The sequence below is a fragment of the Acromyrmex echinatior genome, chromosome 16 (assembly GCF_024713525.1).
Source record: "Acromyrmex echinatior isolate Ae372 chromosome 16, ASM2471352v2, whole genome shotgun sequence".
Classification (NCBI taxonomy): domain Eukaryota; kingdom Metazoa; phylum Arthropoda; class Insecta; order Hymenoptera; family Formicidae; genus Acromyrmex; species Acromyrmex echinatior.
This window is the reverse complement of record NC_141867.1, coordinates 8568064-8595081: the sequence shown is the minus strand read 5'-3', so window position 1 is coordinate 8595081 and position 27018 is coordinate 8568064. Positions and strand designations below refer to the sequence as shown.

General features: G+C 28.8%; 3 protein-coding genes across 10 annotated transcripts; 2 read left to right on the top strand and 1 right to left on the bottom strand.

Moving 5' to 3' along the window:
- Positions 1-1663: 1663 nt before the first annotated feature.
- Positions 1664-6642, top strand: LOC105143906 (histone deacetylase HDAC1). 3 transcript variants are annotated; one of them, XM_087414863.1, is made up of 10 exons: positions 1664-1939; positions 2075-2253; positions 2513-2625; positions 2747-2864; positions 2948-3321; positions 3425-3572; positions 3653-3938; positions 5186-5414; positions 5516-5618; positions 5900-6642. In XM_087414863.1, the coding sequence occupies exons 3-10, from the start codon at positions 2551-2553 to the stop codon at positions 5968-5970; spliced, it is 1404 nt and encodes a 467-aa protein (XP_087270989.1). In that variant the 5' UTR covers positions 1664-1939; positions 2075-2253; positions 2513-2550; the 3' UTR covers positions 5971-6642. The 3 variants fall into 3 exon arrangements, with proteins under 3 accessions (XP_087270989.1, XP_011050777.1, XP_087270990.1); XM_011052475.2 differs by lacking the exon at positions 2075-2253; XM_087414864.1 differs by lacking the exons at positions 2075-2253; positions 2513-2625.
- mRF1 (mitochondrial translation release factor 1) lies at positions 4228-8687 on the bottom strand. Of its 4 annotated transcripts, none has more exons than XM_087414866.1 (4): positions 8542-8687; positions 7638-7957; positions 6671-7568; positions 4228-5327 (listed from the first exon to the last, which is right to left on the bottom strand). In XM_087414866.1, the coding sequence occupies exons 2-4, from the start codon at positions 7954-7956 to the stop codon at positions 5318-5320; spliced, it is 1227 nt and encodes a 408-aa protein (XP_087270992.1). In that variant the 5' UTR covers position 7957; positions 8542-8687; the 3' UTR covers positions 4228-5317. The 4 variants fall into 4 exon arrangements, with proteins under 4 accessions (XP_087270992.1, XP_011050776.1, XP_011050775.1 ...); XM_011052474.2 differs by lacking the exon at positions 8542-8687 and having other exon boundaries at positions 7638-7775; positions 7839-8518; XM_011052473.2 differs by lacking the exon at positions 8542-8687 and having other exon boundaries at positions 7638-8517.
- Positions 8688-8823: 136 nt separating this feature from the next.
- Positions 8824-26996, top strand: LOC105143907 (acyl-CoA oxidase 1). 3 transcript variants are annotated; one of them, XM_087414860.1, is made up of 12 exons: positions 9129-9204; positions 14463-14531; positions 17784-17943; positions 22056-22224; positions 22346-22469; positions 22548-22667; positions 22768-22883; positions 22980-23149; positions 23427-23589; positions 23717-24060; positions 24708-24963; positions 25061-26996. In XM_087414860.1, exons 3-12 carry the CDS (start codon positions 17870-17872, stop codon positions 25319-25321), a joined length of 1797 nt encoding a protein of 598 aa, XP_087270986.1. In that variant the 5' UTR covers positions 9129-9204; positions 14463-14531; positions 17784-17869; the 3' UTR covers positions 25322-26996. The 3 variants fall into 3 exon arrangements, with proteins under 3 accessions (XP_011050778.1, XP_087270987.1, XP_087270986.1); XM_011052476.2 differs by lacking the exon at positions 14463-14531 and having other exon boundaries at positions 8824-9204; XM_087414861.1 differs by lacking the exons at positions 9129-9204; positions 14463-14531 and adding an exon at positions 8865-8883.
- Positions 26997-27018: the final 22 nt, after the last annotated feature.

Sequence of the window (27018 nt, the reverse complement as noted above, 5' to 3'; positions counted from 1 at the left end):
TTCTGCGGCCTATAATAATTTCAATTGTAGTTCTTTTTATTGCTTTTTTTCTCCAGCAAACCAGAATGGATTGAAATGAATTTAAATGGATTCAGATTTTCAGAAATATTGATTCACGAATGTTAAAATTAATGCTTTTCAATCCTGAATGCATTTTTAATCATTTATAAGAATTACATGGAGCATATATCTTTCTCTATGCCTTTTAATCTAAAAATAATATTAGCTTTTTCTGTGCACAACACACACATTGTGAATACAAATGTTCAATTCAAAATTTTGAATAGGAAATGCAGTTTTTCAATCCAATTGTATCCAATTGAATCTAATTGAATCCAATTAAATCCAAAAAAAGTATTTCGCTATTTAAAATATGTATTCGAATAGAAAAAAATTTCAATCAATTTTAATCCATTCTTGTTTGCTGGGTGTATATTTATGTTCATTTGTTAATATTATAATATTCATATTGAGTTAGGGAAAGTCTTTTCATAAGTAAAAAAAAGATTTTTTCCTATCAATATTTTCGTTAAAAATGATAAAAATTTAAAGTTAAAAAAGTTTTAAAGCTTGAACTCTCTACTTTTGAATAGTTGCTATATATTTTTTGAATTTATGTGAATTTTGTAATTTTTATGTATAGGTATATAGAAAAACTACGAACTGAAAAAAAATGAAAAATTTTCTTTTTACTTTGTAAGTCTGTAGCATATTCAAAAAAAAATTTGAGCAAATTTCCGACTATCTATCGTGAAAGTATAAAGCTTTCTCTATAAAATTATTTTGTAAAAATGTTTCTATGATTTTTTGTTCCTGAGTTACTCGCGGATTAAGTAAAAAGAAATATTCTGATTTTATTACTCGTAACTCCATTAAAAATCGTATCGTAATTAAAAATACAGATTCTTAAAACTGAAGCGTTGCTATATCAAGTGGTATAATTGTCAAATTTTTTAAAATAGAATATGTGGGCTGAAAGTCTTTTTACTTGTTAAGGGACATTTTCCCTAACGTAATAGTAATACATATATTGATATTGATTATAACATGCCAGTGATTTTTTAATCTTATATTTAATTTCATCTGTTAATCGGTCATCTTTCATCCTTATCTTTAATCTTTCAAAAGTGAGAAGCACTTCAAGATATTTCTTTGAAAGCACGATTTGAATTTAGCGCTACTTTGTCATGTAGTCACGTGACTATTTGGGACTCTGCACAATAAAAAGAACTGAGAACAGAGAATCGTGCATTGTGGAATACACAGTTTTTGATAGGTTAAAATTCTTATTCTCTGTTCTCTGTTCCCTATTCCTTTTATTGTGCGAAGCCCCTTTTTGTTCTAACCCAAAGTCTGTTTTCTATGAACTAATGTACACTTTTGAAACCGAAGCGGGGAGCATAGACTTTTGCATAACGCATAAAACATAAAGCATAAGAAATTCAAGCAATCATAGTTCTTTATTTGGAAAGGTAGGAAACGAAGGACTTTGATTGGTTCAAATTCTTATTACGTGCGTAATGCAAGAGTCTGTGCTTCCCGCTTTAAAGTGAGATAGATGTACGTTTGATATTTGTTTAAAGTGAGAAAGAGAGTTCTAGAACAGTTTAGTGCAGGAACAGAAAATAGATCACCAGATGTCGCTGGAACTAGGACGCATCTTTTGGGGCGGGAGGGGGGGGGGGAGAGAGTTGACTTCCCCTCTCGGTCTCATGGTGGAAGCGAATCGAAGCGAATGAAAGCGAGTTCTGGCGGATTTGAACGACACATGTATACTGGAATATAGTTGTGTACAGTTGTCAGTATAAGCCACTACCCATGGTCTTCGTTTAATTTCGTACCAAGTGTTTCATCCAGTTTCATCCGATTTTAACGAGAGCAGAATCCGTAGAAATGGCCATGCAGCCATTCAAGAAGCGCGTCTGTTATTACTATGATAGTAAGTGCTAAAAGAACTGTTGTAAAACCATAGAAATATACCTTGTCAAAATATGTTGCACCTCTCACGTTTACACACCTCTATTTTATCTCGCTTGACATTTGGCCGCTAATCAGTCTCTTTTCCGCTTGATAGATGACAGATAGTAAGAAGCACGATTGTCTCGGCGCCGTAAACTGAGATTTGCATGCTCATTACGTTTGATAATACGATTTTCGCATGGTTAAGCCGACAGACTCTCAACCGTGTTATCGCGCGACTGTAGCGTCAGCCGTTCTTGGTTACATAGCTATTATGTATCTGTATATCCAAGTGTAATTACAATAAACTATGATAATACAGTTATTTTTTCGATAGATCTTATATATTCCCAAAAATATTTTTTGTATTGAATCGATAATTTAATCAACATAATGGAAAGTAATATAGTTTTTGTAGAAAGTGGTGAAAGATTCTTAAATGTATTCCGGTATACTGTAGTCTTCACTGAAACACATCCATTGATGATAATGAAAAATTTGAGACTTTATATGTTGCTTTGATTTATTTAAGCATGTTTTTTAATTTAACCAGGTGATATTGGAAATTATTATTATGGTCAAGGACATCCTATGAAACCACATCGTATACGGATGACGCACAATCTACTCTTGAATTATGGTCTTTATAGAAAGATGGAAATATATGTAAATACATTGTTATAATTATTTTTCATTTGTGTATTCATCTTTTACTTGTTTATAGTTTTCTATCAAAATACATTTATTTAGAATGTGGTTATTATAATATTTACATTTTATTACCTAGCGACCTCATAAAGCTACAGCAGAAGAAATGACAAAATTTCATAGCGATGACTACATCAGATTTTTGAGATCAATACGACCAGACAATATGGGAGAATATAATAAACAAATGCAACGATGTAAGACATTATTGTTGAATAATAATGATTGATTGAAATGATGTTTTTTGAAACATTTTAATATTTCTTTCTTTATGGGACAGTTAACGTAGGAGAAGATTGCCCTGTTTTCGATGGTTTGTACGAATTCTGTCAATTATCAGCGGGTGGATCTGTAGCTGCTGCTGTTAAACTCAATAAGCAAGCCTCAGAAATTTGTATCAATTGGGGTGGTGGCTTACATCATGCAAAGAAGAGCGAAGCTTCTGGTTTTTGCTATGTAAATGATATTGTACTTGGGATCTTGGAATTACTAAAATACCATCAGAGAGTTTTATATATCGACATTGACGTTCATCATGGTGATGGTGTAGAAGAAGCTTTTTATACAACGGATAGAGTAATGACGGTATCATTTCACAAATATGGCGAGTATTTCCCTGGAACAGGAGATCTTCGCGATATGGGAGCAGGAAAGGTAAAAAAAGTTATTAAAATATAATATAATATCTATAGTATTACTTATCTGAAATATTAACTCATTACTAATATATATAGTTTCTTTTTGTCATTATTAACAGGGAAAGTATTACGCAGTTAATATACCTTTAAGGGATGGTATGGATGATGAAAGTTATGAATCGATATTCGTTCCTATCATCTCTAAAGTGATGGAGACATTTCAACCTTCTGCTGTTGTTTTACAATGTGGAGCAGATTCATTAACAGGTAAAATTTTTTTTTAAAGAGAAATTATATGTCACAATAAAATTACATAATTTTCAATGCAAATATTAATCATTATGTAGGCGATCGATTGGGATGCTTTAATTTAACTGTGAGAGGCCATGGTAAATGCGTAGAGTTTGTGAAGAGATATAATTTACCTTTCTTGATGGTGGGAGGTGGTGGTTATACTATCAGAAATGTCTCCAGATGTTGGACATATGAAACTTCGGTGGCTCTCGGATGTGAAATCGCTAACGAGCTTCCATATAACGATTACTTTGAATATTTTGGCCCTGACTTTAAATTGCATATTAGTCCTTCAAATATGACAAATCAAAACACTTCCGAATATCTCGATAAAATTAAGTAAGTTCTGATTTTCATTTCTATGTGTAATTTGTTTTTATACAACATTTTTATATGTAGAGGAAAGGATCCCATTATGAGATACTGAATATAGACAGAATTAAAAAAATAATAAAAAAAGATTATTTTGAAAGGAATTTAATAAGCTTTAAGATAATGTAAAATTTAATTCTATTTTTTTTTTTAATTAAAGAAATGTAAAAAGTGAGCAAATCGCAAAGTCAAAAAATTGTGCTCCTAATACGAGATCCTCCGAGAAATCGATAATAAAATACAAAGTACATTAGTATTGCAATTAAAAAATTTTATTTAATGTTTCTAAAATACAAACAAATAGCCAATATATGCGAAAAATGAGAATGCAATGGATTATATTCAGAATTCGTCTTCAGGTAATTGGAACCAAGCATCTCAGAAATAGGCACTCGATGTTCATTCCAGTTGTCTTTTTTATTATTGTACAATAATATTTATACTTTAAGATTGAAAAAGAGACCGTTTATATTAAATTACACTATTTTAAATACGAAATGCCACTACGGTCTGAAGATACGGTTAACATGTTGAATTATTATATATATATTCATATAAATTAATTAATTTCAGAAATGATAATTGCGTGTCGATATGGTTGTCGGACTTTCAACGCAATCAATCTGAAATATTAATAATTCCCCCAAATTTCCCAAATTTAATCTTAAAAAATTATAATAAACTTATTGCGAAAAATATTTTAATAAATTTAAATAAATTTATACTTTAGCAATGATTTTCATAGGATATGTCATAGGAGCATAGATTATTTTATATTAGAAATACCCTGGGTATCTCATATTACGATTTCCACGCCTTATATAGTTTTATGACCATCAAATCTAACTACTGTAATTAAAAAATTCAACATATTCCGTATTTTTATATTAGTACAATCTTACTCTATCACTATATGAAGAATTTATTACCAAATATTTACTTATTAAATAATAAATAAGTTTTAAAGGCTCATTTCAATAAAACTTGAAGACATCCAAATTTTAAAATCTTTTTTTACAATGACTACAGGCATGATCTAATAATGAATTTTCCACTAAATAGTTCTCAATCTAAGAGCAATAAATATGGTGAAACCAATAGATAGCATTTATTAGTTTAGCAGAAACGCCACTATCTCATATTAGCTGCCTATCTCATAATAGGGGGTTTTCCTCAATACTAATATACTAATTCGTCATTGGCTTTTATCATAGAACAAGATTGTTTGAAAACCTAAGAATGCTACCTCATGCACCTGGCGTACAAGTTCAGGCAATACCAGAGGATGGTGCCGTTATTGAAGATTCAGAAATTGAAGAGAAGATGAATCTTGATGAAAGACTGCCTCAACGTGATCTAGATAAAAGAATACAACATGAGAATGAATATAGTGATAGTGAAGATGAAGGTGAAGGTGGGCGAAGAGATAACAGATCATACAAGGTAGTGACCTTTATATTAATCTCTATATTTGATCAATTTAAAAAAGTGCATTATTTGCATAATACATAGATATTGAGTTTTGATATTTTTTTATATTAAAGGGATCTACGAAGCGACTGCGTTTGGAAAAAGGTCAAGAAATGGATATGCGTATTATAAACATTAATTCAAAGAAAGAAGATGATATGAAATCAGACCTAAGAGGTACATTAATTTTTCATTTTATTTTTGCAAATTAATTCAAAACAAACCTGTCCAATTTGAGCCCCGGAACTAAAAATGTAAAGCCATCAACGTAAAAAATTCAATGTAAGATTTCGGAGACTGTAAAGTATTGATAAACGTCATTCAAATGTATATCAACACTATATAGTCTCTGAAATCTTACCCACATTAAATCTTTTTGCTTCGAAGTTTAAATTGGACAAGCTTGATTTAGAAATATAATAAATAGAAATATAATACAAATATTTCTGTTTAACTAGAAAATGAAAAGGATGAGAAAGTAAATTTCCTAAATGAAGAAATAAGAAAAGAGAGTGGAATTAATATCTGATAAGTGACTGCTTCAGAATTTGCATATCTGCACAAGTACAAAAGTCCCTATTTAAAAATTTAGATAAGTTTAGATTATTTAAATGAAGAAATAATAGAACTCTTTTCATGGGATCGTTATTGTGCTGCATATTGAAGCCTCTTCAGATAGCGATATCATGTGTGTGTGCAATCTGCTTAGGCCTCGACGAAGATAAGGTATATGGAATTCAAATATAGAAAGAAATATGTGTACATCAATGATGAGGATCTTTTCCATGATTCTTAAGGATTAAGAGAAAGCACCGATATGAAGATGAAATTATTAACATATGAATTTTGTATATTACTGTATTTGTACTTTTGTATTTAATGAAATAAGTAAAGTTGCTTTACATCACAGTTAAGACAAAAAATAAATACAAAATTCCATATGTTTATCAGCAAATTTGGCGAATATGTGTGTGTGTGTGTGTGTGTGTGTGTGTGCGCGCGTGTGTGTATGTGTATATAAAATTAAATCAGTATATATAAAATTAAATCAATCTGTCTTATCAAATGAGAGGAATGACATCTCGATCAAATATAAATGAGAATGTGTTAGTATATACTACATATATTATATATATTTGATTATGTGTTCTGTACAATGCCTATGTAAAACAAATCCTATATACAATCTTTTATATCAAAATGATGATGCTAGAATGGATTAACATTACTTTGATTGTGACTCCAGTTTTTTTATTACTTCTAACAGAGTTTCTATCCGCATGTGATTACACAATCTATCCTCCAATTCCTTTAGAGCTATTCCACCTTGCATAAATTCTATCAAGTTGAAAGTCCCATTTTGACCTAGCCTATGGTCAGTCACACGATTCTGATTATAATTATATGTTCTGATCTTCTCATTTCTGAATCCCATTCCCATTTGCTTTTGCCGTAATTTACTCGTGAACGACGTTTGCTTATTCAATTGCTGCTCATACAGGATACTCCTCAGTTTGTCCATCGCTATTTTTTTATTCCTATTTTGTGATCTATCTACCTGACAGGTAACGCTTAACCCGCTTGGCAAATGCGTTATCCTCACTGCAGAGTCTGTAGTGTTCACGTGTTGACCACCTGCACCAGACGATCTTTTTGTCTCTATTTTTAGATCATTTTCATTAATCATAATCTGTATTTCTGATGGCACTGGCAGAATAGCTACTGAGGCAGTACTGGTATGTACTCGGCCTGATTTTTCTGTAGCTGGTACCCGTTGTACTCTGTGTACACCACCCTCATGTTGAAACTTGTCGACTTGATCGCCAGATATCATAATACTGACATGTCTAATACCCTTATTATCAGTCATCTCTATGTCGATCACTTCATGATCCAAATCTAAACACTTGGCATAATCTATGTACATATCATACAAGTCTTTGACAAACAACATTGCTTCCTGACCACCAACACCTGCCGTTATTTCAATAATGATGTTACTATAAAAATCTTTGCACATATTTGTCAGTATCATGTGCAATAATCTTTCATCAAGTTCATTTAATTGTTCTTTATATAACATTGTTTCTTCATCCGCTAATTTTTTTATTTCTATATCTTGTTGCCCTGTAAAAAGAAATTTTCGTTGTAGACTATAATAAATAATGTCAATTGTCATGAATATACTCCATTTACCTAAGTTATGCAGATTTTGAATATTTTCCACAAGTTGTATTCTTTCATTAAATAAACTACCGGAAGCATTTAAATCGATAAAATCGATAAAGTTATTACTTTGCCAGGACTTGTTTCTGTACTCATTTGTGAGATAATCTAAAAACTTTTTAGTTTTGTCATCGAAAATATTTGGTTTCGCGCGTGCATTGCAAAACCTACTCGAAGTCCAAATCAGGTTAGTTAACGACCAAGCATGTAGCTCGTGAAGCTTTAGCCTATTTACGAGCGTCGAATACCAGCAACTATTGAATTTGCATCTTCGAACTAATAAAGACATTCTGCGAATCCGTATAACAATACAATAATATAACTGATTTTGTCGACAGGATGAAGAACACATGCGCGAGACCTCTTTTTCGAAGAAAGTTCTGAACTTGAACTAGTGTGAAGAAACAGTGCAATAAGTTGGAGTAAAACAAATTATATTCTATTTCACTCCAACTTATTATTGCAGTATATCATCAGTTTAGAATTTTCTTCAAAAAAGAAGAAGCTTAAGTAATAATTGCCCAGTAATTCTATCTAAATTTGTCTCTTTCTCCCTCTCCTGATCCGTGTGTGTGTGTGTGTGCGTGCGTGCGTGCGTGCGTGCGTGTGTGTGTGTGTGTGTGTGTGTGTGTGTGGTGTGTGTGTGTGTGTGTGGTGTGTGTGTGTGTCCTATCTTTCTTTGCATTCCATGAATAACTAAGCAGAATGATCCTTGTGTCGATTTTATCACTTAGGGTATGATCAACGCAATGCTGCAAACGCTTTGAAGCGTTTTTTAATTGTTTGTAAAATTCTTTCTTCTAATTGGTCCATCAAATGCTTCAAAGCGTTTGCAGCATCGCGTTGATCCTTAAATCCCTATACCCTTAAATACCTATTTATATTTGAAATTAAAATTTAAAAAGAAACACGCGTTATACAAACTATATACACATGTATCTATAAAACATTTGTACAACAAATCATAAAATATTACATTATGAGCTCTGAAATTTTAACTTGACTATATCGTTAACATTTTATTGATAATGTAATAAGTAAGGGAGAGAGAGAAAGCGGAAAATGGAATAAGAAGTAAGAAGATGGAAGTTCAGATGGCGATGTTAGTCAAGTTGTTTCGCGCATGCGTTCTCCGTTTTGGATACATTCATCAAAAGCGCCAACACACTGCGACAGAAGAGCGACAGAGAGTCGCACTGCTGTATTTGCTCCAGTGGTGAGTCACGGCCTGCCAGTTGCCGTCATTCAGGCATGTCCGTTAGTTAGGTGCGGTAAACGGTTAAGTTAGTGGTGCGTTTGTTATCAATTGTAAGCGCAACGAGATCGCCAGTGATCGCCAGTGATCGCGTGGGACAGTCGCGCGAATAACAGTCGTACTGGCAGATGCTCTGCTGTGTATTTTCTTATAATCAGCTAATAATGACGACGATAAACATGGATTTGCGGCGCGAACGCGAGAGATGCAATTTCGATCCCATGGAGCTCACGAATTTCTGGGATGGTAGTAAGGCGAAGACGTTGCATCGGCATGAACTAGGTTCGTCGTCTTGTTTAATCTCGCTGATTAATTCTCACGCGTTGATCATGTGCATATATATATATACATGCATTACATGACGTATATCTTCATCTTTCCTTATCATTACGAGAATTGTTATGAAATAACAATTCTCGTAATGATAAGGAAAGATGAAGATATAATTCTCGTTAACGCCCAACCGTTGAACTATTAATCATTTCTGTTTATCAGCTATTATATGTATATATTTTTCATTTTTTGTGATAAAGTGCTAGAACTTACACATCACATCCTCTGTTTCGTGATTTATAATTTATCTTACGCAAGTTAGATTTATATTACACTTATTCTTGGATTTATTTGTGATTTGTTGCAAGCATTCTGAATACTTATTATTTTCCATAGAAAAAAGAAAATAAGGAAGATAAATACGTGCAACTTGATTGTAAATGGAAATGGGAAAAAGAATTGTATGTATGCAAATTGCGAAGGAATAATACTTTTAAAACGCGAATGACTACATATATTTATAACATAATGTTTATAACGAATAGAAAGATTTACAACTTTCTATGATATTTTCTAGGAAATACATTGAGAAAATAGTACATGTAGAAGTGTGAAAGGCGTGAAAGTTTATACTTCATTACTTAGTACTCTTTTGATTTCTCGTAATCGACCACACGAATGAATTATTCTTTTTTTGCGTAATATTATTCTTAATAATATTAATGTCGAATTGTAAAAAAAATAGTAATTGCGATCGAGTTAAATTTAGTATGCACGTGTGTGAATAAATGAAAGAGGTGGAATCGGATTTCATCCTTTAGCGATCTTCCCTTTTTCCGGTTGGCCTTGTGATGAGCTCACCACGTATGTAAAGATACGAGATATAAATTAGGATAGGATTTAAATAAGATTTTTCCTTTATATTGATATGTGAAATTATCTAAAACTCGTCATCAGATTGTAGATAAATACTGATTTTATCATACCTCGGAATTTGCAAAATGTTCATTCTTGAGTTTATTCTGATTAAACATTGTATCTATTAATAAAATCTTTATTTACTTTGAATATAAAACTTCAATGTTAATTTATTACGTAAATAAGTTCGATGTAAATTTCTAACAATTAACAACAGTTTTCATAATATATCGATTTTAATATACCGTAATTGATTTATTAAACAATTATTTTTCCATTGATATTGCATATAGTGTCACAAATGTTTGCCCATGTATATAATATATTCAAATATATTTAATTTTATAAATATATAAGGTCCATTTTAAATGATGATCTCAAATATCTCTTGAAAAATGGATTTTAAAGGAAAATATTTTATATAAAAATTGTATATAACTTGAGAAGTTGCAAATAAAGATAAAATTAATATTTGAAAGAATGTGATTTTAAGATTATATAAAAATTATCGTCATTATTTAAAATAAAATTTTTTTACATAATGTGATTCCTCTAATTACTCTAAATATAAAATTATTAAGGTAGAGATATATGTATATTTCATGTTAATGACTGTCTAAATAAGGTATAAAAATTCGAAAAATATGAATAATTTTCGAATATTTACCTTTTCTATATTTCATGTATATGATAATAAATCTTGCTTGAAGTAACGTTGGTGCAATCAGACCTTAATAACTTGTAATGACTTCTGCATGATTTAGCATTTGTTTTTTTATCAAAGTTTTTTAATTCATAAATATATTTACTTTGCAAATGCCGTAGATACGATGAACAGTAAATCGCTAAGAAAACATTTAATTATATTAGTAACATACGTTTTTAACATTTGGTTATAGCATTTGGTTATTACTTCGTCATCAACAAGAACTTTCTCACCGTTCTATATTTTCCAGCAATTACCTTGTCTTCTATGATTTCACTCACTTAATATGGTTTTGCATATATATATGTACACTTTAGGCAGAATTAATCTCATTATAAAATATTTATCAAGTAAATAAGAAATTCAGTTTTTATTCGTTCCATTTTTAATATTTAATCTTTCTGTGTACTTTATTCGATGGACTTTAGTATTACATCTTTTAATATTACATCTTATATTCTTTTTCTTATATCATTTATGTCAAGGTAAACGTACATAACTGTTTTTAATTTAACTTATAATTGTTTTTGTATTGTTTCAGTTGTAATCAAAAGTTATTTATTAGCTTCGATTACATTAATTTATTTTTAGACATATTCGAGTTCAATAGCATATAAAATTATTTTAATATTGTATTAAAAAGAAATATATATATATATATATTATATATATATATATATATATATATATATATATATATACATAGAAGAAAGGTCTCTATTATGAGACCGAGTTCATTTTGGGTAAATACTAAAAGTCTATAAGTAGAATTTAAAAAAATAATAGGTCATTTTAAAGGGAATTTAATAAGCTTTAAGATAATGTAATATAAAATTTAATTCAAATACTATTTTTTTTGAAAATTAAAGAAATATAAAAAGTGAGCAAATCGCAAAGTCAAAAAATTGTGCTCTTAATATGAGATGCCCCGAGAAATCGATAATAAAACGCAAAGTATATCAGTATTGCAATTAAAAAACTTTATTTAATGTTTCTAAAATACAAACAAACAGCCAGTATATGCGAAAAATGAGAATGCAATGGTTTATATTCAGAATTCGTCTTCAGGTAGTTGGAATGACGCATCGGAGAAATAAGCATTCGACGTTCATTCCGGTTGTCTTTTTGATTATTGTACGATAACATTTATACTTTAGCAATGATTTTCATTATAACATAAGAGTATGGATTATTTCATATTAGAAATATCCTAGTATCTCATATTTACGATTTCCACGCTTTATGGTTTTACGATCCTTTATGGATCATCAAATCTAACTTCTGTAATTAAATACAATTCAAATTATCCCGTATTTTTCTATTAGTACATAACGACTTTATTCTATCACTACATGAAGAATCTATTGCCAAATATTTATTTATTAAGTAATAAACAAGGTTTAAAGGCTCATCTCAATGAAACTTGATGGAAGACATCCAAATTCTAAGATCTTGTTTTACAATGACTACAGGCATGATTTAATAATGAATTTTCTATTAAATAGATTTTAATCCAAGAGCAATAAATTTATGATAGAACCAAGAGATAACGTTTATTAGTTTAGCAGAAACGCCGCTATCTCATATTCGGTGCCTAACTTATAATAGGGGGCTTTCTTCTATGTATACCCTGGTGAAAATTTTTCTCATAATTTTTATACGAATTGAAATATTTTTCAGAAATGCTCAGAAATATCCGGAAAGTTTACATCTTCTCTCAGAATTTTTCATACAAGTGAATTCTGAAATATAATATTCTGAAGTATCTCGTCCCATAATTTTTGAAAAATATTTTTAAATTTTTTAGATTTTATAATATTTTATCAGAAATTATACTTATAAAAATCTTAAAAATCTTATGATATTTCATAATTAATACATAAGTATGAAAAATTCTGAGAAAAGATGTAGATTTTCTGAGAAGTGTTCCAATTCGTATAAAATATGTGAGCAAATTATTATAAAATTATATAAAAATTCTAAAAAATTATTGGAAAAATTCCGACAAATTTTCATCAGAGTAGCGAAAAAGTGAAAAACAAAGGATTATATAAAAATTATTATGTACATTTTTAAAATATATTTGTGTCAATTATTATCAATTATTATTTGCGTCAATCAATTTGTGGAATAGATATATATATAATTTTTTGTGTATAAACACGAGAGAATACACTTCAAGGATATTAATTATAAATGATATGATCTTATCGTGTATTAATTTTGATGATATTTTATATTATTTTGCATGAACATTCAAATAAACCTTTTATTTTTTTACGCATTTATAATATATTTATATTATTATTTATAAAACGTTAAAGTATATTGTTTGAGATTAAAACCACTAATTTTACCACTAATTATATTTAAAGATGTAAGAACTATGATAAGTAAATCTTTACAGTAAATATTTGTAAAATACGATATTTTAAAATATTTATAAGAGTGATAAATGTATGCATTATTACATAAAAGCATACATTTTTTGCATAAATACATGCGTAACTACTCGGTTCAACATGAGATTAAATATTGTATCTCATATTGATATATTCACTTTAGACTTTTTATTATATATCTATTATTATTATATATCTATTATTATTATATTGATACTGACATAAATTATCTAAAATTATAACTTGCGGAAATTGATTGTCATCATTGAAAACATCTAAATTGTGAATCGAAGTAAAAGTTGCTTCCATCTATCCTTCGCTAATCCTAATAATTAATGTTAATTTATGCAAATTAATGCTTTCATAACTAAAAAGAAATAGCTGTTTATATAGAAACCTAATTTAATTTGATTTAATCATTTTTAAAGTTGTTTAATTTAATTATTCAATTTGATTATTATAGGGAGTTTGCAAATAATATATTTTTTTTTGTTTATTATGGAAATATGCATTATTATAAATTTATGTATAATAAAATTTGTAATTTTTAGCAAAATAAGTAGGTACTAAAATACTAAAATAAAATTTAATGATATTTGAAATTTGAGAAAACAATTTTGATTGGCTAACAAGTACGTAACGTCACACTGCAGTAAGTCATCTGCAACCATTTGCTTACGCTGGAAGGCTAAAGCGAAATCTTAAAATTTTCTTCTTAAAAATCTCTTTATAAATTAAGAATATTAAAATAAAATGCCAAATCAACTAGATTCAGGTTTCATTACAGTCGATTCAATGAATTTACAAATAATTGTATTTATGGTTTGGGAGTATATTTAGCGTCAAACGAGAAAGTTCTATTTGTACAAGAAAGAATCTGCCCTGAATACCGAGTTCAACAAAAAGATTATACTATAATAAATATTGTCGACGAAGAAAAAGAAATAATTCAACGCGTAGAATGCTTTGAATGTGCAGCATCAGAAAGTTAAAATATTTGAGAGCAATAGTTTAAAAAAAAACTAAATTTTTATATATAAAATAAAAATAATAATTTAATAAACAGTCGTTTACATATCTTTCTAGAACAGTCATTTGTGACTTTAAAAAATGACAAAGTAAAAATAAATCCAAGATAAAAATTTGTGCGTGCGTGCGTGCGTGTGTACACATACAGAGTGTCTCATTTTAATCGATCACCTCAAATATCTCTTGAACAGAGCATTTTAAAAATGTTTCAGACAAAAGTTTTGGGACTTTGAAGGAGACATAAGATTGGTTTGATTTTGGGTGGCGTCGTCAAGATCAGGGCAAGATTACTTTGTATTTTTTAAACAGAACTCCCCATTTTTCATTACGTATTCTTGTAGCTTACCTTGAGAGCTTTCTAAAACACTATGATTAAATTCATTTTCATTAAGTACTTTTCGAATTATAAGGCTTGCAAGTTACAACATCGCAGGCATTAGCATTACGCATGGTGCCCAACCGACGATTAAAACTTCTTAAATGTTGTTCAGAATCATATTCTGAATAATTTATCAAGTTCAAAGTCATTGGAGGTTATACTTTTTATTTTTATTTTTATAGATTTTATTTTTTATTTTTATTTTTTAGAAATGAATTTTTAGTACGAAAATAAAAATAAGAGGAACAATTTGCAATGATCTTGACAAATGTTATCTAAGTCATGATCCTCGACAACATTCAAGAGATTTTAGCCATCGATCGGATTCTTTTTGCAAAAGAAAAAATATGAAATTATCAACTTACAATGAATCTTTTTTAGTACAAAAGTTAAACATTAACTGAATTGATAATGTATAAACTGTTCTTTCCTCTTTATATCTAATAATATATATCTTGATTATCTGATTGATTTATGAACTGATTATCTGATTGTTTTTGCTTTAGCTTGTTCAGTTACTTTAATATTTGAAAATTGAAAAAGCAAATTATTCTAATAAATAACTAATAATAACTTTTATTAATGTAAGGTTATAAACATTTTTTATTAATTATGAATTATAATTTTAAAATAATTTTAGATGTCAAATAATTTTACAAAATCCCAAAATACCTTTACATTTGACATTCAATGTTTTTGTTTACGTTTAAAGTTTTGTTGGTACTTTTACATGAATATTATTAATATTTTTATAATTGTTTTAATTAAAGAGAGAGAGCAAAAAAATGTAATTTTATATAATATCTACAGCCCGTAACAGGAATGTCTGGGATTCGATTTTAAAGATCCACGTTTCATTCATAGTTATTTTTACATTCATGTTTATTAATATTCGGTCATAGATTTTATTAATAAACATGAATGTAAAAATAACTATGAATGAAACGTGGATCTTTAAAATCCGGATGGAGAAATATTAAAATGTCTTCAATCTAATCACTAGGTTACAGGACTCGATCTTATCTCAAATAAATTTATTTAAAATGTGTATTTTAAATAAAAAAAAATTTCAAACGTTATTTAATATTTATTATTTTAAATAACTTCTTCTGACCTATTGTGAAATATTGTTAAAAGTGACGATGAGAGAGTAATTAAATTATAGTATTTATGATGAAGTATAGCACATGTGGAGTACAAGATATACTCAAATATGATCCATGTTTCAATTTTCCACCTGTTCGCGAAGAATTACTATTAAATATTAATTATACTATTAAATATTAATTATAGGCTATAGTTATAAGAAAACTGAAACGTTATACTTACAAATGTATATTCATATTAGGTGTTGGAATTAATTCGTAGCGTTTTACAAGTGATGGGAAGTACTTTCATTAATGTATTTTTTAATGCTCATGTGAAATAAATAACATTCTTTCATTAAAAAACGCTACGAATTAATTCCAACACCTAATACATTTAAATAAACAAAATCATTAAAATATTTTGTATTTACTATTTGAAACGTTTATTTAAAGTACAATTTCTTTTATATTTTAAATAAGTTTTTGAAATTAATTTCTTATTTAAAATAAGAAATTGTCTTATTTAAAATAAGAAAATAAGAATTTCGAAAACTTATTTAAAATAAAAGATAAATTATTTTTTTATTTTGAATAAAAGTTATTCTATATTTTAAATAAATTAATGTATTTTTAGGTGCTATTTCTTATTTTATATTTTAAATAATTTCTTGTGATTTTTTATTTAATATTTTAAATAAATCTATTTTATATTTTTTTATTTCAAATAAGTCATATCAGTTACTGTCATATTAATTACTTTACTGACTTCTACGATTTTATATTTTAAATAACTTTCTAAAACTTATTTTTTATTTTTTATTTTAAATAAGTCATATCAAAGTTATTTTACATAATCAAAATTATTTTACTGAGCCCTAGGTTATTTAATATAGAGGGAGATATATATATATATATATATATATATATATTTCACTGATTAAAACTGAGATTACATCAGCCGGCTGTCAAAACACAATTCACAAATATTACGATATCATGTATTTATAATCGCTAATGTAACATCTGGTCTGATCAGATTTTAACAGTCATGAATGTAAAAATAACTAAAAACAAAACGTGGATCCCTAAAATCGAACCCCAGGCATTCCTGCTACGAACTGTATATCAAAATGATTTTTACAACAAAAATAATTCCTTGTACTGATGGGATTTTGCCGAACGGCTATGGAGCTCCTAAAATTCATAAAATTGGTTATCCAATGAGAATTATTGTTTCATCAAATGATAGCACATTATATACGTTAGTCTCCTTTTTACATCAGATAATATTCCTAAACCATTTAGTCACATACAAAATAGTTACAAACAAGTAGAAAATCTTAATGGAGCACAATGAAAAATTCTCTTGATGAAAATTTTTCGTTAATCTCATTGGATGTGGCACTGTACACTAACGTACCCGTAGATTTAGCTTTGAAAAGTGTAAATGAAAGGTGGCATTTCATCTCGCGATCTTGTAGCCTAAAATTCCTAATTTCTTGTTCCTAAAAATGAATTTTTGAAAGCCTTAAAGTTGGTTTTGAATGACTATCTCATCAAGTTTATTTTTGATACTATTAAATACTGACTTAGATCTTTATTTAAATGAGACAATCAAATAAAAAGAAAGATATTCAAATAGAAAAAAAAAATAAAGAAAAAAACATCATCATTTATTTTATCATTCTTATCATTTGTTTATAAAAAGTTTAAGAATATCGCTAAAATTCTTGATCTTTTTTCAGTCTTAATAAACTTGATGGGATTATGGCTCAAAAAGATTCATTTGAACATGATTCAAAGAGAAAAAAATTATAAAAAAATTGCAGTTAAAGATATATATATATATATATATATATATATTATATATATATATATATATATATATATATATATATAAATTACAAAATGTAATATTTTTCAAACTTTATGCAAACTCCCTATTTAAACATATTGATTGGACTTATATAGCTCGTATTGCTGTCTGAGCTTATTTGCAATTGTGAATACAAAAATTTGTTAAATTATACATATACTTTAAAGTGATTCGAGTTTATTATTTGCAGAAGATTTCTTTCTAAGTGATCCAATTCTGCATGACAGAATTCCTGCAAAATACAAAAGTCATAAGGAAATTTATGAAGAGGCAATAATGAAAGGATGTCGAGTGTTACAGAAAGTGCAACAATTACATGACTCGGGGAAAGGCAGCATGGACGTTTTCTCGTAAGATATTTCGACATGTAATAAATAGTATAGTATTTTAAAGTCATTGTGAAAAAATGGTGTATACAGGATATATCCTAAGTATACTAAAAGATTTTAAAGGGTGATTGCTTACACAAATTCAAGATTAAAACTTCATATGACGATTTATCGAAAACGGCTTAATTTCAAAGATACAAGGTGTCAAAGTTGGAAAAAAATATCGTTTTTTCTAAAAATTTCAAAAACCATTCGAATTATTTTGATGTAATTTGATACGTTTGTATGTACGTTTCTTGAAAAAAAATGACTACCTATTATTCAAACTATGAAAGTATATAATGATAATTTTTATGCTGAAGTATAATAAATTCTATTTTATTCTATAATAATAATTTTTTTTTTAAATATGTGAAATCTTTAAATTGCGCCAATTGTAAACAGAAAATATACATTTCGTTGAAACGCTAGGTAATGTTATACATATAATAATGTATTTTTTGTTTTTATAATTGGCGCAATTTAAATATTTTACATATTAAAAAAAAATCATTATGTATGTACTTTTATAGTTGGAAAATAGCCTTGCAATAGATTTGAAATAAAAAGTAATTTTTTTCTAAGAGGAGCACACTTGGCATCTTTTTTTTTTAAGGTAAAATTATCATACAATTTTGTAGTATATGTATATTAACGAGAACTATCGCGATAAGATATCACAATGAAATATCGCGATGAGGTATCGTGATGAGAAATCGCGCGATGACCGCAATCCGTATAGACAATCCCGATGATCTACCAGAAGAAATCGAAGAATTATTCTAGAATTTATATAATTAATATAGACTTTAACACTTGAAAAATGTAATGAAAATCCACAAACCAATTGTTTTTTATTTAGTGCAATTCGTGAAACTTTTGGGAAAAGGAAAACTTATCTCTGAAATGCCATAATGTCTAAAATTAGCGAACATCTATATAGATACTCATTTCCTTGACACCTAGACACTCACTATAGCTTTTGAAACATGTTATTATATGTAACAACTACATTATATTAATATTAATATTAATATTGTTGAATAGGAAATTATAATAAGAAATTAATTCTCGACAAATCTTACTGGTTTCATTTATCCGCGCAATGCGTCGAATTACTAATTATTTATCGACCTAATATTAATTAAAATTTATTATTAATTATTATCCTGTAAATTACGTAGCAATTTAATTTCACTGTCGATATACAGTGCTAATGAAACCATAGGTAAATCGATAAATGAGAGACTCGCAATAATGAGTCTACTGTCGAAAATATGAAAAGGAAAAGATGACGACATATCTTATACATGGCATAAAAAGCAAGGCATTCCCGATGCTGCGCACTCATTCAGTTTCTGAGCCAATCAGCGCGCGATCTATTTTGCAAACAATACGACATCCGTTACATATGTATATCTGATTGAACTAGAGTAGTTGTGCAGAAAAAATTGTGTTTTGATTTTATTTATCTTTCAAAAATCGGGAAAAAACCCGCAAAAATATAAATTAAATAAATACTCAATAAAGTTTATATTTAAAATTTATATCGTTATTTTATTATTATTTTTATAAATAAATAAACTAATAAACAATTAAATGTATTTAATTTAAACAAGATAGGATAATTGATTACAAATTCTGATTTGGCAGGTTTAATTATCATTACAGTTTTTATATATTGAACTCCTTTTCTCTGACCTGTTAGACGAGATTGATTGTTTGTTAGTTACTTTATTTATTTATTAAAGTTATCTCCCCTCTTAATTTAGTTACGTAAATTTATTTGTTTATTCATTTATTCCATTTTTCTTGCCCTAGTTGGGTTATGTGAGTTTAATTGTCATTATTTTATTTATTAAATTTCTATTTCCTTCTTTCTAGCTGTTACACTTAATATTTTGTAAATATACCTTAAATTGTTTATTTATCAGTAAATACTTTTAGATTTTGAGTTTTCTTTTATCCAGTACATTTAATAATAGTTAATACTATTAACGTAATTGTTTATTCTATGTACAAGTCAAAAGTTTCGTGAATTATGTAATTACGAAGTAATTATAAAATTACGTATTTCATTTAATTATTGTAATTTATGAAATTTTTATTGTCATCTATAATTACGAAAAAAAAAAACGAAATTCATTTGCAATGATAATATTTCATAAATATATGTATATTAAAATTTTTACATAATTCATGTATTCTTATTGCTTATAATCAAATTTCATTTTAAAGTGAGCACCTGCAAAATGGATCGTTTACTGATTGATTTAACCGCAGCAAAAGTGCTGCCAATGCGCAATACTACACCTTACTTACATGATCTTACATAAAAATTTGACATTTCAGATTTCACGAGTATCTCCGTTCGTAGAAACGAGTTGGGACAATACATTCCTCGCGGAGTAATAAAATGGCCAATCATTCGTGGATTGCAAGAAACAAAGTAGAATCCATTAAAGTATCGAAATAACAAGTGGAATCCATTAAAGTATCGAAATAACAACATTGCAATGAGAAACATGTCGACAAAAAAGAAAGAAAAAATAAATAAAACAGAACGTCTGCATATCGATAATGGATCGAGATATCATTGACATTATGTTAATTCAGAGTTTAAATAGATTTTTATTATTCCACGAGGAATGTGAATCGTTACTCGATCTATGTTCACTGATGACTACAAAGGAAGTCGAAACGTTCGAATACTTGTACGCAGTAGTTTTATAAATTCTTAATTTTATATATAATTATCTATAATTAGTTTAAAATTGTATCTTTTTATTTATTGTATCCTTATGATCTACGTTTGTACTCTCATTGGCCTATTTTTGTCTATTGTTTATTGTTGAGAGTCTATTATTATTTTTAATTTAAATATTTATTACATAATTCGACTATTGATTGAGCTTATACTCAGAAGTCGATCAGTCCAGCCTTTATTGAAAAACCGATAATCTCGAATGTTTGCAACTCGTTGACTCGTGTAAAGACATGGAGCGGTTTCGCACTGCGCGTTCACTTGGCGCGAGACAGTACCGTGTCTCTTGATATGTTTAATGGGCATGAAAGCTTATCTTTTGGGACTACACATTATCTTTTTATTCAATCAGGGACGTACCTAAGGATAAGCAAGACCCCCCTTTTTTACGAAAAAAATTGGTACATCGTTGATTTTTTGAAATTTGAAATTTTTATATAATAAATGGAATAAATTCACAGAAAAAAGCTCTCTTTAATATTTTCGATAGAATGAGTTATTTTCGAGAAAAAAAAAAATTAAAATTCATAGGTTGTAGATGAACAAAATAGTTTTATTTGATCAGTTATAATAAAAAAGCGAAAAATTAAATTCTAAAGCAAATGTTGAAAGTGAAGAATCACTTTGTGTCATAGTGCAAACATCCGTTCTTCTTCGTATCGATTGACGCACCCGACAGAAGATTCCGGGCGTATTTCGAATAATTTCGCACTGATTTCTATAAGATGTTAAGCATTCTGAATGGAGATGGTATATACAAGAATTTAATTTTCAGTTTATTGTAACTGATAATCAAATAAAACGATGATTTCAAACTTAAAAATTTCAAACTTTAAAAAATTAATGACGTACCCAGTTTTTTTTCGTAAAAAAGGGAGTCATGCTTATCCTTAGATTCGCCTCTAATTGAATAAAGATAATTCGAACGGTTTTTGAAATTTTTGGAAAAAAAAATTTTTTTTTTTTTCAACTACATCTATTATAGCTTGTATCTTTGAAATTAAGCCGCTTCCGACAAATCGTCATACGAAGTTTTAATTTTGAACTTGTGTGAGCAATCACTCCTTAAAATCTTTAAGCATACTTAAGATACACCTTATATAAAATATAATATATTCAAGTCGAAGTTTTTAATGTTTTGTGATGAAAATATCATTTACTTTAAGTAAATTATATTATTTATAAAATTATTATTATTATTTATTCGAAATAATATTTAATTTAATTCGAAGTTTAATGTTCTACGCGAAGAAAAATATTTACTAAACGTAAACTTTTACAAATCTAAAAAAAAATGTCATTTGACAAAAGCATCTGTGGTGCTCTGTAGACAAATTTTAGGAGGCATGTTAGGCTCAGCGATACTGAAGGATGGTAATCCATTGACACTGCACTATGTGATGTTTATACCTGCTATTATGGGACAAGGCACTGTTGAACAACAAGGATATTGGATATCTAGGGCTTGGAGCTGTAATATCATTGGTACTTATGCCCAAGTATGTTTCTTACTAAACGTTTCTTATTTAATAATAAATTTATCATTATTTATTATTTAATATATATATATATTTTTAAAAACCGTGTAATTTGTAGAATAATAAAATCATGTGTTTTTAGACGGAGCTTGGTCATGGCACATTTATTAGAGGTTTAGAAACTACAGCGACCTATGACCCTGAGACTAAAGAATTTGTATTAAATAGCCCGACTTTGACATCATACAAGTGGTGGCCTGGTGGTTGTAAGTATATTTTTTGTTCAAATGAACATAGGTACAATCAGATCACTCTCAAGGTTTATAGAAATAAAATACTTTCAGTGGGTCATACCGCGAATTATGCAATTGTCGTTGCACAATTATATACGAAAGGAGAGTGCAGAGGCATTCATGCCTTTATTGTGCAACTTAGAGATGAGAACACTCATGAACCGTTACCAGGTATGTGAAATAAACACATTTTACGAGTAAACTTAATTTTTTTACCAAATATTACAAACGACAAAGAAACTTATGTTAAAGAATACATATTTATCTTCAGGTATAAAGATCGGTGAAATTGGCACCAAATTAGGAATGAATGCAACTAATAATGGCTTTCTCGGTTTCGAGAATGTTAGAATACCGCGCGAGCACATGCTGATGAAAAATTCTCAGGTAATGAGGAAAAAGAGAGGACAAAACATTTACGATTGATTATTTAAGGAAAAGTCTAACAGGAAAGTTTAAAGTTCTAATCATCCGAATTTTTAGGTGCTGGAGGATGGAACTTATGTGAAAGCGCCTAGTGATAAACTTACGTACGGTACTATGATGTTCGTTCGAGTAGTATTAGTACGCGATATCTCTAATTACTTGTCGAAGGCAGTAACGATAGCTATCAGATACAGCGCAGTGAGACGTCAGAGTCAGATAAAACCTGAGTACGTAATAAAAAATAAATTATTGACGCGATATCGATGATTAGTTTAAAAAAAACTTATTACATCTTTTAGACTATTTTATGCTGTTGGACATGTAGTTTGACGCGAAGTGCATAATGAAGACATTAAATTATAAAATATACAAGTCATATTTTATTAAAAATACTTTAATACCTTTTATTTTTCAACTAGATTAAAAACTAGTTAATAATAATTAGATTAAAATAATATTCAGAATTCAAAATGCATTAAAAAATTTTTTTTAAATTTGTTTCAGCGAACCGGAATCACAAATTATGGATTATGTTACTCAACAATATAAATTGTTTCCCAATCTTGCTGCATGTTTCGCGTTTCGAATGTGCGCCGATTGGATTTGGGAGATGTATAATAATGTGACAGCTGAATTAGATCAAGGAGAACTGGAAAGACTACCTGAGGTGTACTAGATACGTTATTATAAAAATAGAAATATATATAGAAGATGATAGTCTCAGACTCTATGTACTCCATTTATTTAGAATTTAAATAATTGTCGTTATTGTTGGAAAAATAAAATTCTTTCAGCTACATGCCCTGGCATGTTGTCTAAAGGCAGTTGCATCATCAGACGGAGCTACTGGTATTGAGCAATTACGATTGGCATGTGGTGGGCACGGTTATATGGATGCGAGCAACTTGCCGGCGACTTATGGTTTAGTGACTGCTACTTGCACTTATGAAGGCGAAAACACGGTTCTGTTATTACAAACGGCTAGATATCTGGTGAAAGCTTGGAGACAAGCTATTGGCGGCGAACCGCTTCCGCCGACTGTCGGATATTTAGCTGTTCTTTCACGTGGAGTAAAGCAGCATCCTTGGAAAAATACTTTATCATGTATTGTGCAAGCGCACCAAGCAGTTGCCGCAGGGTAAATATATATATATATAGGAAATATATAAAGGAAACATATATATATGTACAGTAAGTAAGAGCGTGGTCGACCAGCCTGATGTTGCATCATTTCATGTTATTAGTCTTGAGATTCGAATAGTTTCGTACGATATATCTAAACCTTTCTATTTTAATTTTGCTTGTCTTTGATGCAGAATTATTAAGTCAGGATTCCGCGAAAACAGATTTTTTTATCGTCTTTTTTTGTCCTTTGCATATCGAGTCACATTCCGGTAAATCATCGACATTTTTTGCCACATTATATCGCACTTCTGTACGAATGATTTCGACTTTTTCATATATTTAGCAGCCGCTAATTGTGAAATTTTTGGGTGAGTGCAGAGGAACACAGCTTTTTCATAGCGTGATGCGTATTTGGTACTCATGGCGCTTAATGTGATTCTCTTAAGAAAGTTCAATGACAACTAAATCTTCCTTGATAGTGCATCAAGGAAGAAATGCCCTCTATGGATTCATGATAGATTTAGAGCGATATCTTTTATTAGTTTTGAGTAAGGCCGAACACGATCTTACTTGACTTACTGTACAAAATCGATATTTATGAAAACTTATGAACGGAAGAACAGCATTGTATTATCGCAATCTACAATTTGTATTTTATAGCAAAATTCGTTTGGCAACGGAAAACATGGACCGCAGAATACGTAGTGGTACGTCACCAGAAGATGCATGGAATAAAACTAGCATTGAATTAGCACATTGTGCGGAATCTCATTGCCGTGCTTTCTTAGTAATGAGATTTGTTGAAAATGTCAGAGAATTGACATCTGTATCCAAGCAGCTTCGCGAGGTTTTGATGCAACTTTGCGAATTGTACTCGATATATTGGGTATTACAACGTCTTGGAGATTTTCTTCGTGTTAGTATTACATCTAAAACTTAAATTATTATCGTAATTTCGATAAAGTGATCGAATCACTTCATTAATATGATTATAAATTATTTTATAATTACAGTTTTCCTGTCTAAATAACGAAGATGTTCCGGCACTTCAAGCACGTTTCGAAGAGATGCTCGCTGCAATTCGTCCAAATGCTGTTGGTATTGTCGATGGATTCAATATTCGCGACGAGATCCTCGCATCCGCGCTTGGCGCATATGACGGCAATGTATATCAGCGTCTCTTTGATGAGGCAATGAAAAGTCCTTTAAATCAGGAGAGTGTTAACCAATCCTTCCATAAATACCTTAAACCTTTCCTTAAAAGTAATTTATAGTCACACTTTTTTTATCACAAATAGCTAAAGTTTATTATCATAGATAAGATTAATTATCATTAAAAAAATTTTAATAAGTTTGCCAAAAATGAAAAAAATTGCCAAAATGACTAAAAAGCATAAAATTAATTCATAATTTCCAATGCAGATCATACTGATCATTACAATTGCAAATGCTGCAATAAATCTTCTGTATTTTAAAATTCTTCTTTTCTTTTTCATTTCAGCAGTTATATTGAGTTGTAACGTCAAAATATTATTTAAAAAATAGATATTTTTAAATCCTACAACTTTTGTCTGATACATTTTTCTGTAAAACTTATATGTTTCGAGATATTCATGTCCCGATCTTTTTGGGACATTCTGTATAAATAGAAATGAATTAATCTTTTCGCATATCACATTCAATAATTATTAAAATATATAGAATTTTTTTTCAATTTCTGGATAAATAGCTGTAAATTACAAACACACTTAGACTGAACATTATTATATTCACTAATATAGAAGTAAGTAAAAATAAGATCAGATATATTTTAGCAATTCATATTATCGAACGTAAGAAAAAAATGCAAGAAAAAAGATTCACATATTAATTCTGTAGTGAAAAAATAGGAGCTTTAAGTATAGACAAAAATATTTCGTTCACTTTTTTATCATAATATTAGTAACTGTCGTACAATACATTATTATGGATGAATTGTATATATACAGGAGGGGGAGAGGGGGATATGTCTCTTGTATGCCATAATTGTATGTCAATACTTCACGTATGAATTTAGAATAAAGCAAGTAAAGAATATACGAGTACACATTTTTGACAATAATTAATACTAAAAAAAGCTTCCAAAGATTAAATCGAACAAGGGGAATGATAATGTCAATGAGAGCCGACACAGTTAATCGTGTATAATCCAATATTTATATGTCAATCAGTAATTATATATACAGACATTTCGACTCCGATAATTGTTAATAACACATTGGGGATGATCCAAATTTAGGATCGAAAATTCGTAATTACTGATTGACATATAAATATTAGATTATACATGATCAACTGTGTCGGCTATCATAGGCATTATCATTCTCTTTATTCGATACATTTTTGAGTTTTACATATACGCACACTTTAAATATTTTCTTTGATTTATTAAAACTCAAAAAAATGAAACTTAAACAAGCCTATTTTCATATGAAATTTTTATATTCACTCTTTGAAGTATTGCTATATAATTAAGAATCATCCTATATACGTCGGTGTTCCATGTTAAAACATCTGTTAAAGGACATTTTTATATGACGCAATTTAATGGAAACGTTATGAAATTGACGGAAGTATTTATCTATTATACATTTATCAGTATCTGTATTAACATTATGCGATTATTTTATGCATTACGTATAAAGTATTTTCTACATTCATGAACCAATTTAAAAAAAAAAATGATTGATATTTTTGATAGTGATATTTATAAAATATAAATATTGTACATGTGAAATAAAGGCACACGCAAAGTATTGTTTTACAAATAAAATAATATTAATAAAAAATATAATTTTTACAGTTAAATGTTCTAGTATGTATTTACAGATTTATCTTCGAGGCAATTTAATGTAAAATACATACTATATTTTGATATACAAATAAAGTGCAAATAATTTTTCTTCGTTATTTCAGTGTATGGTTCTACGAA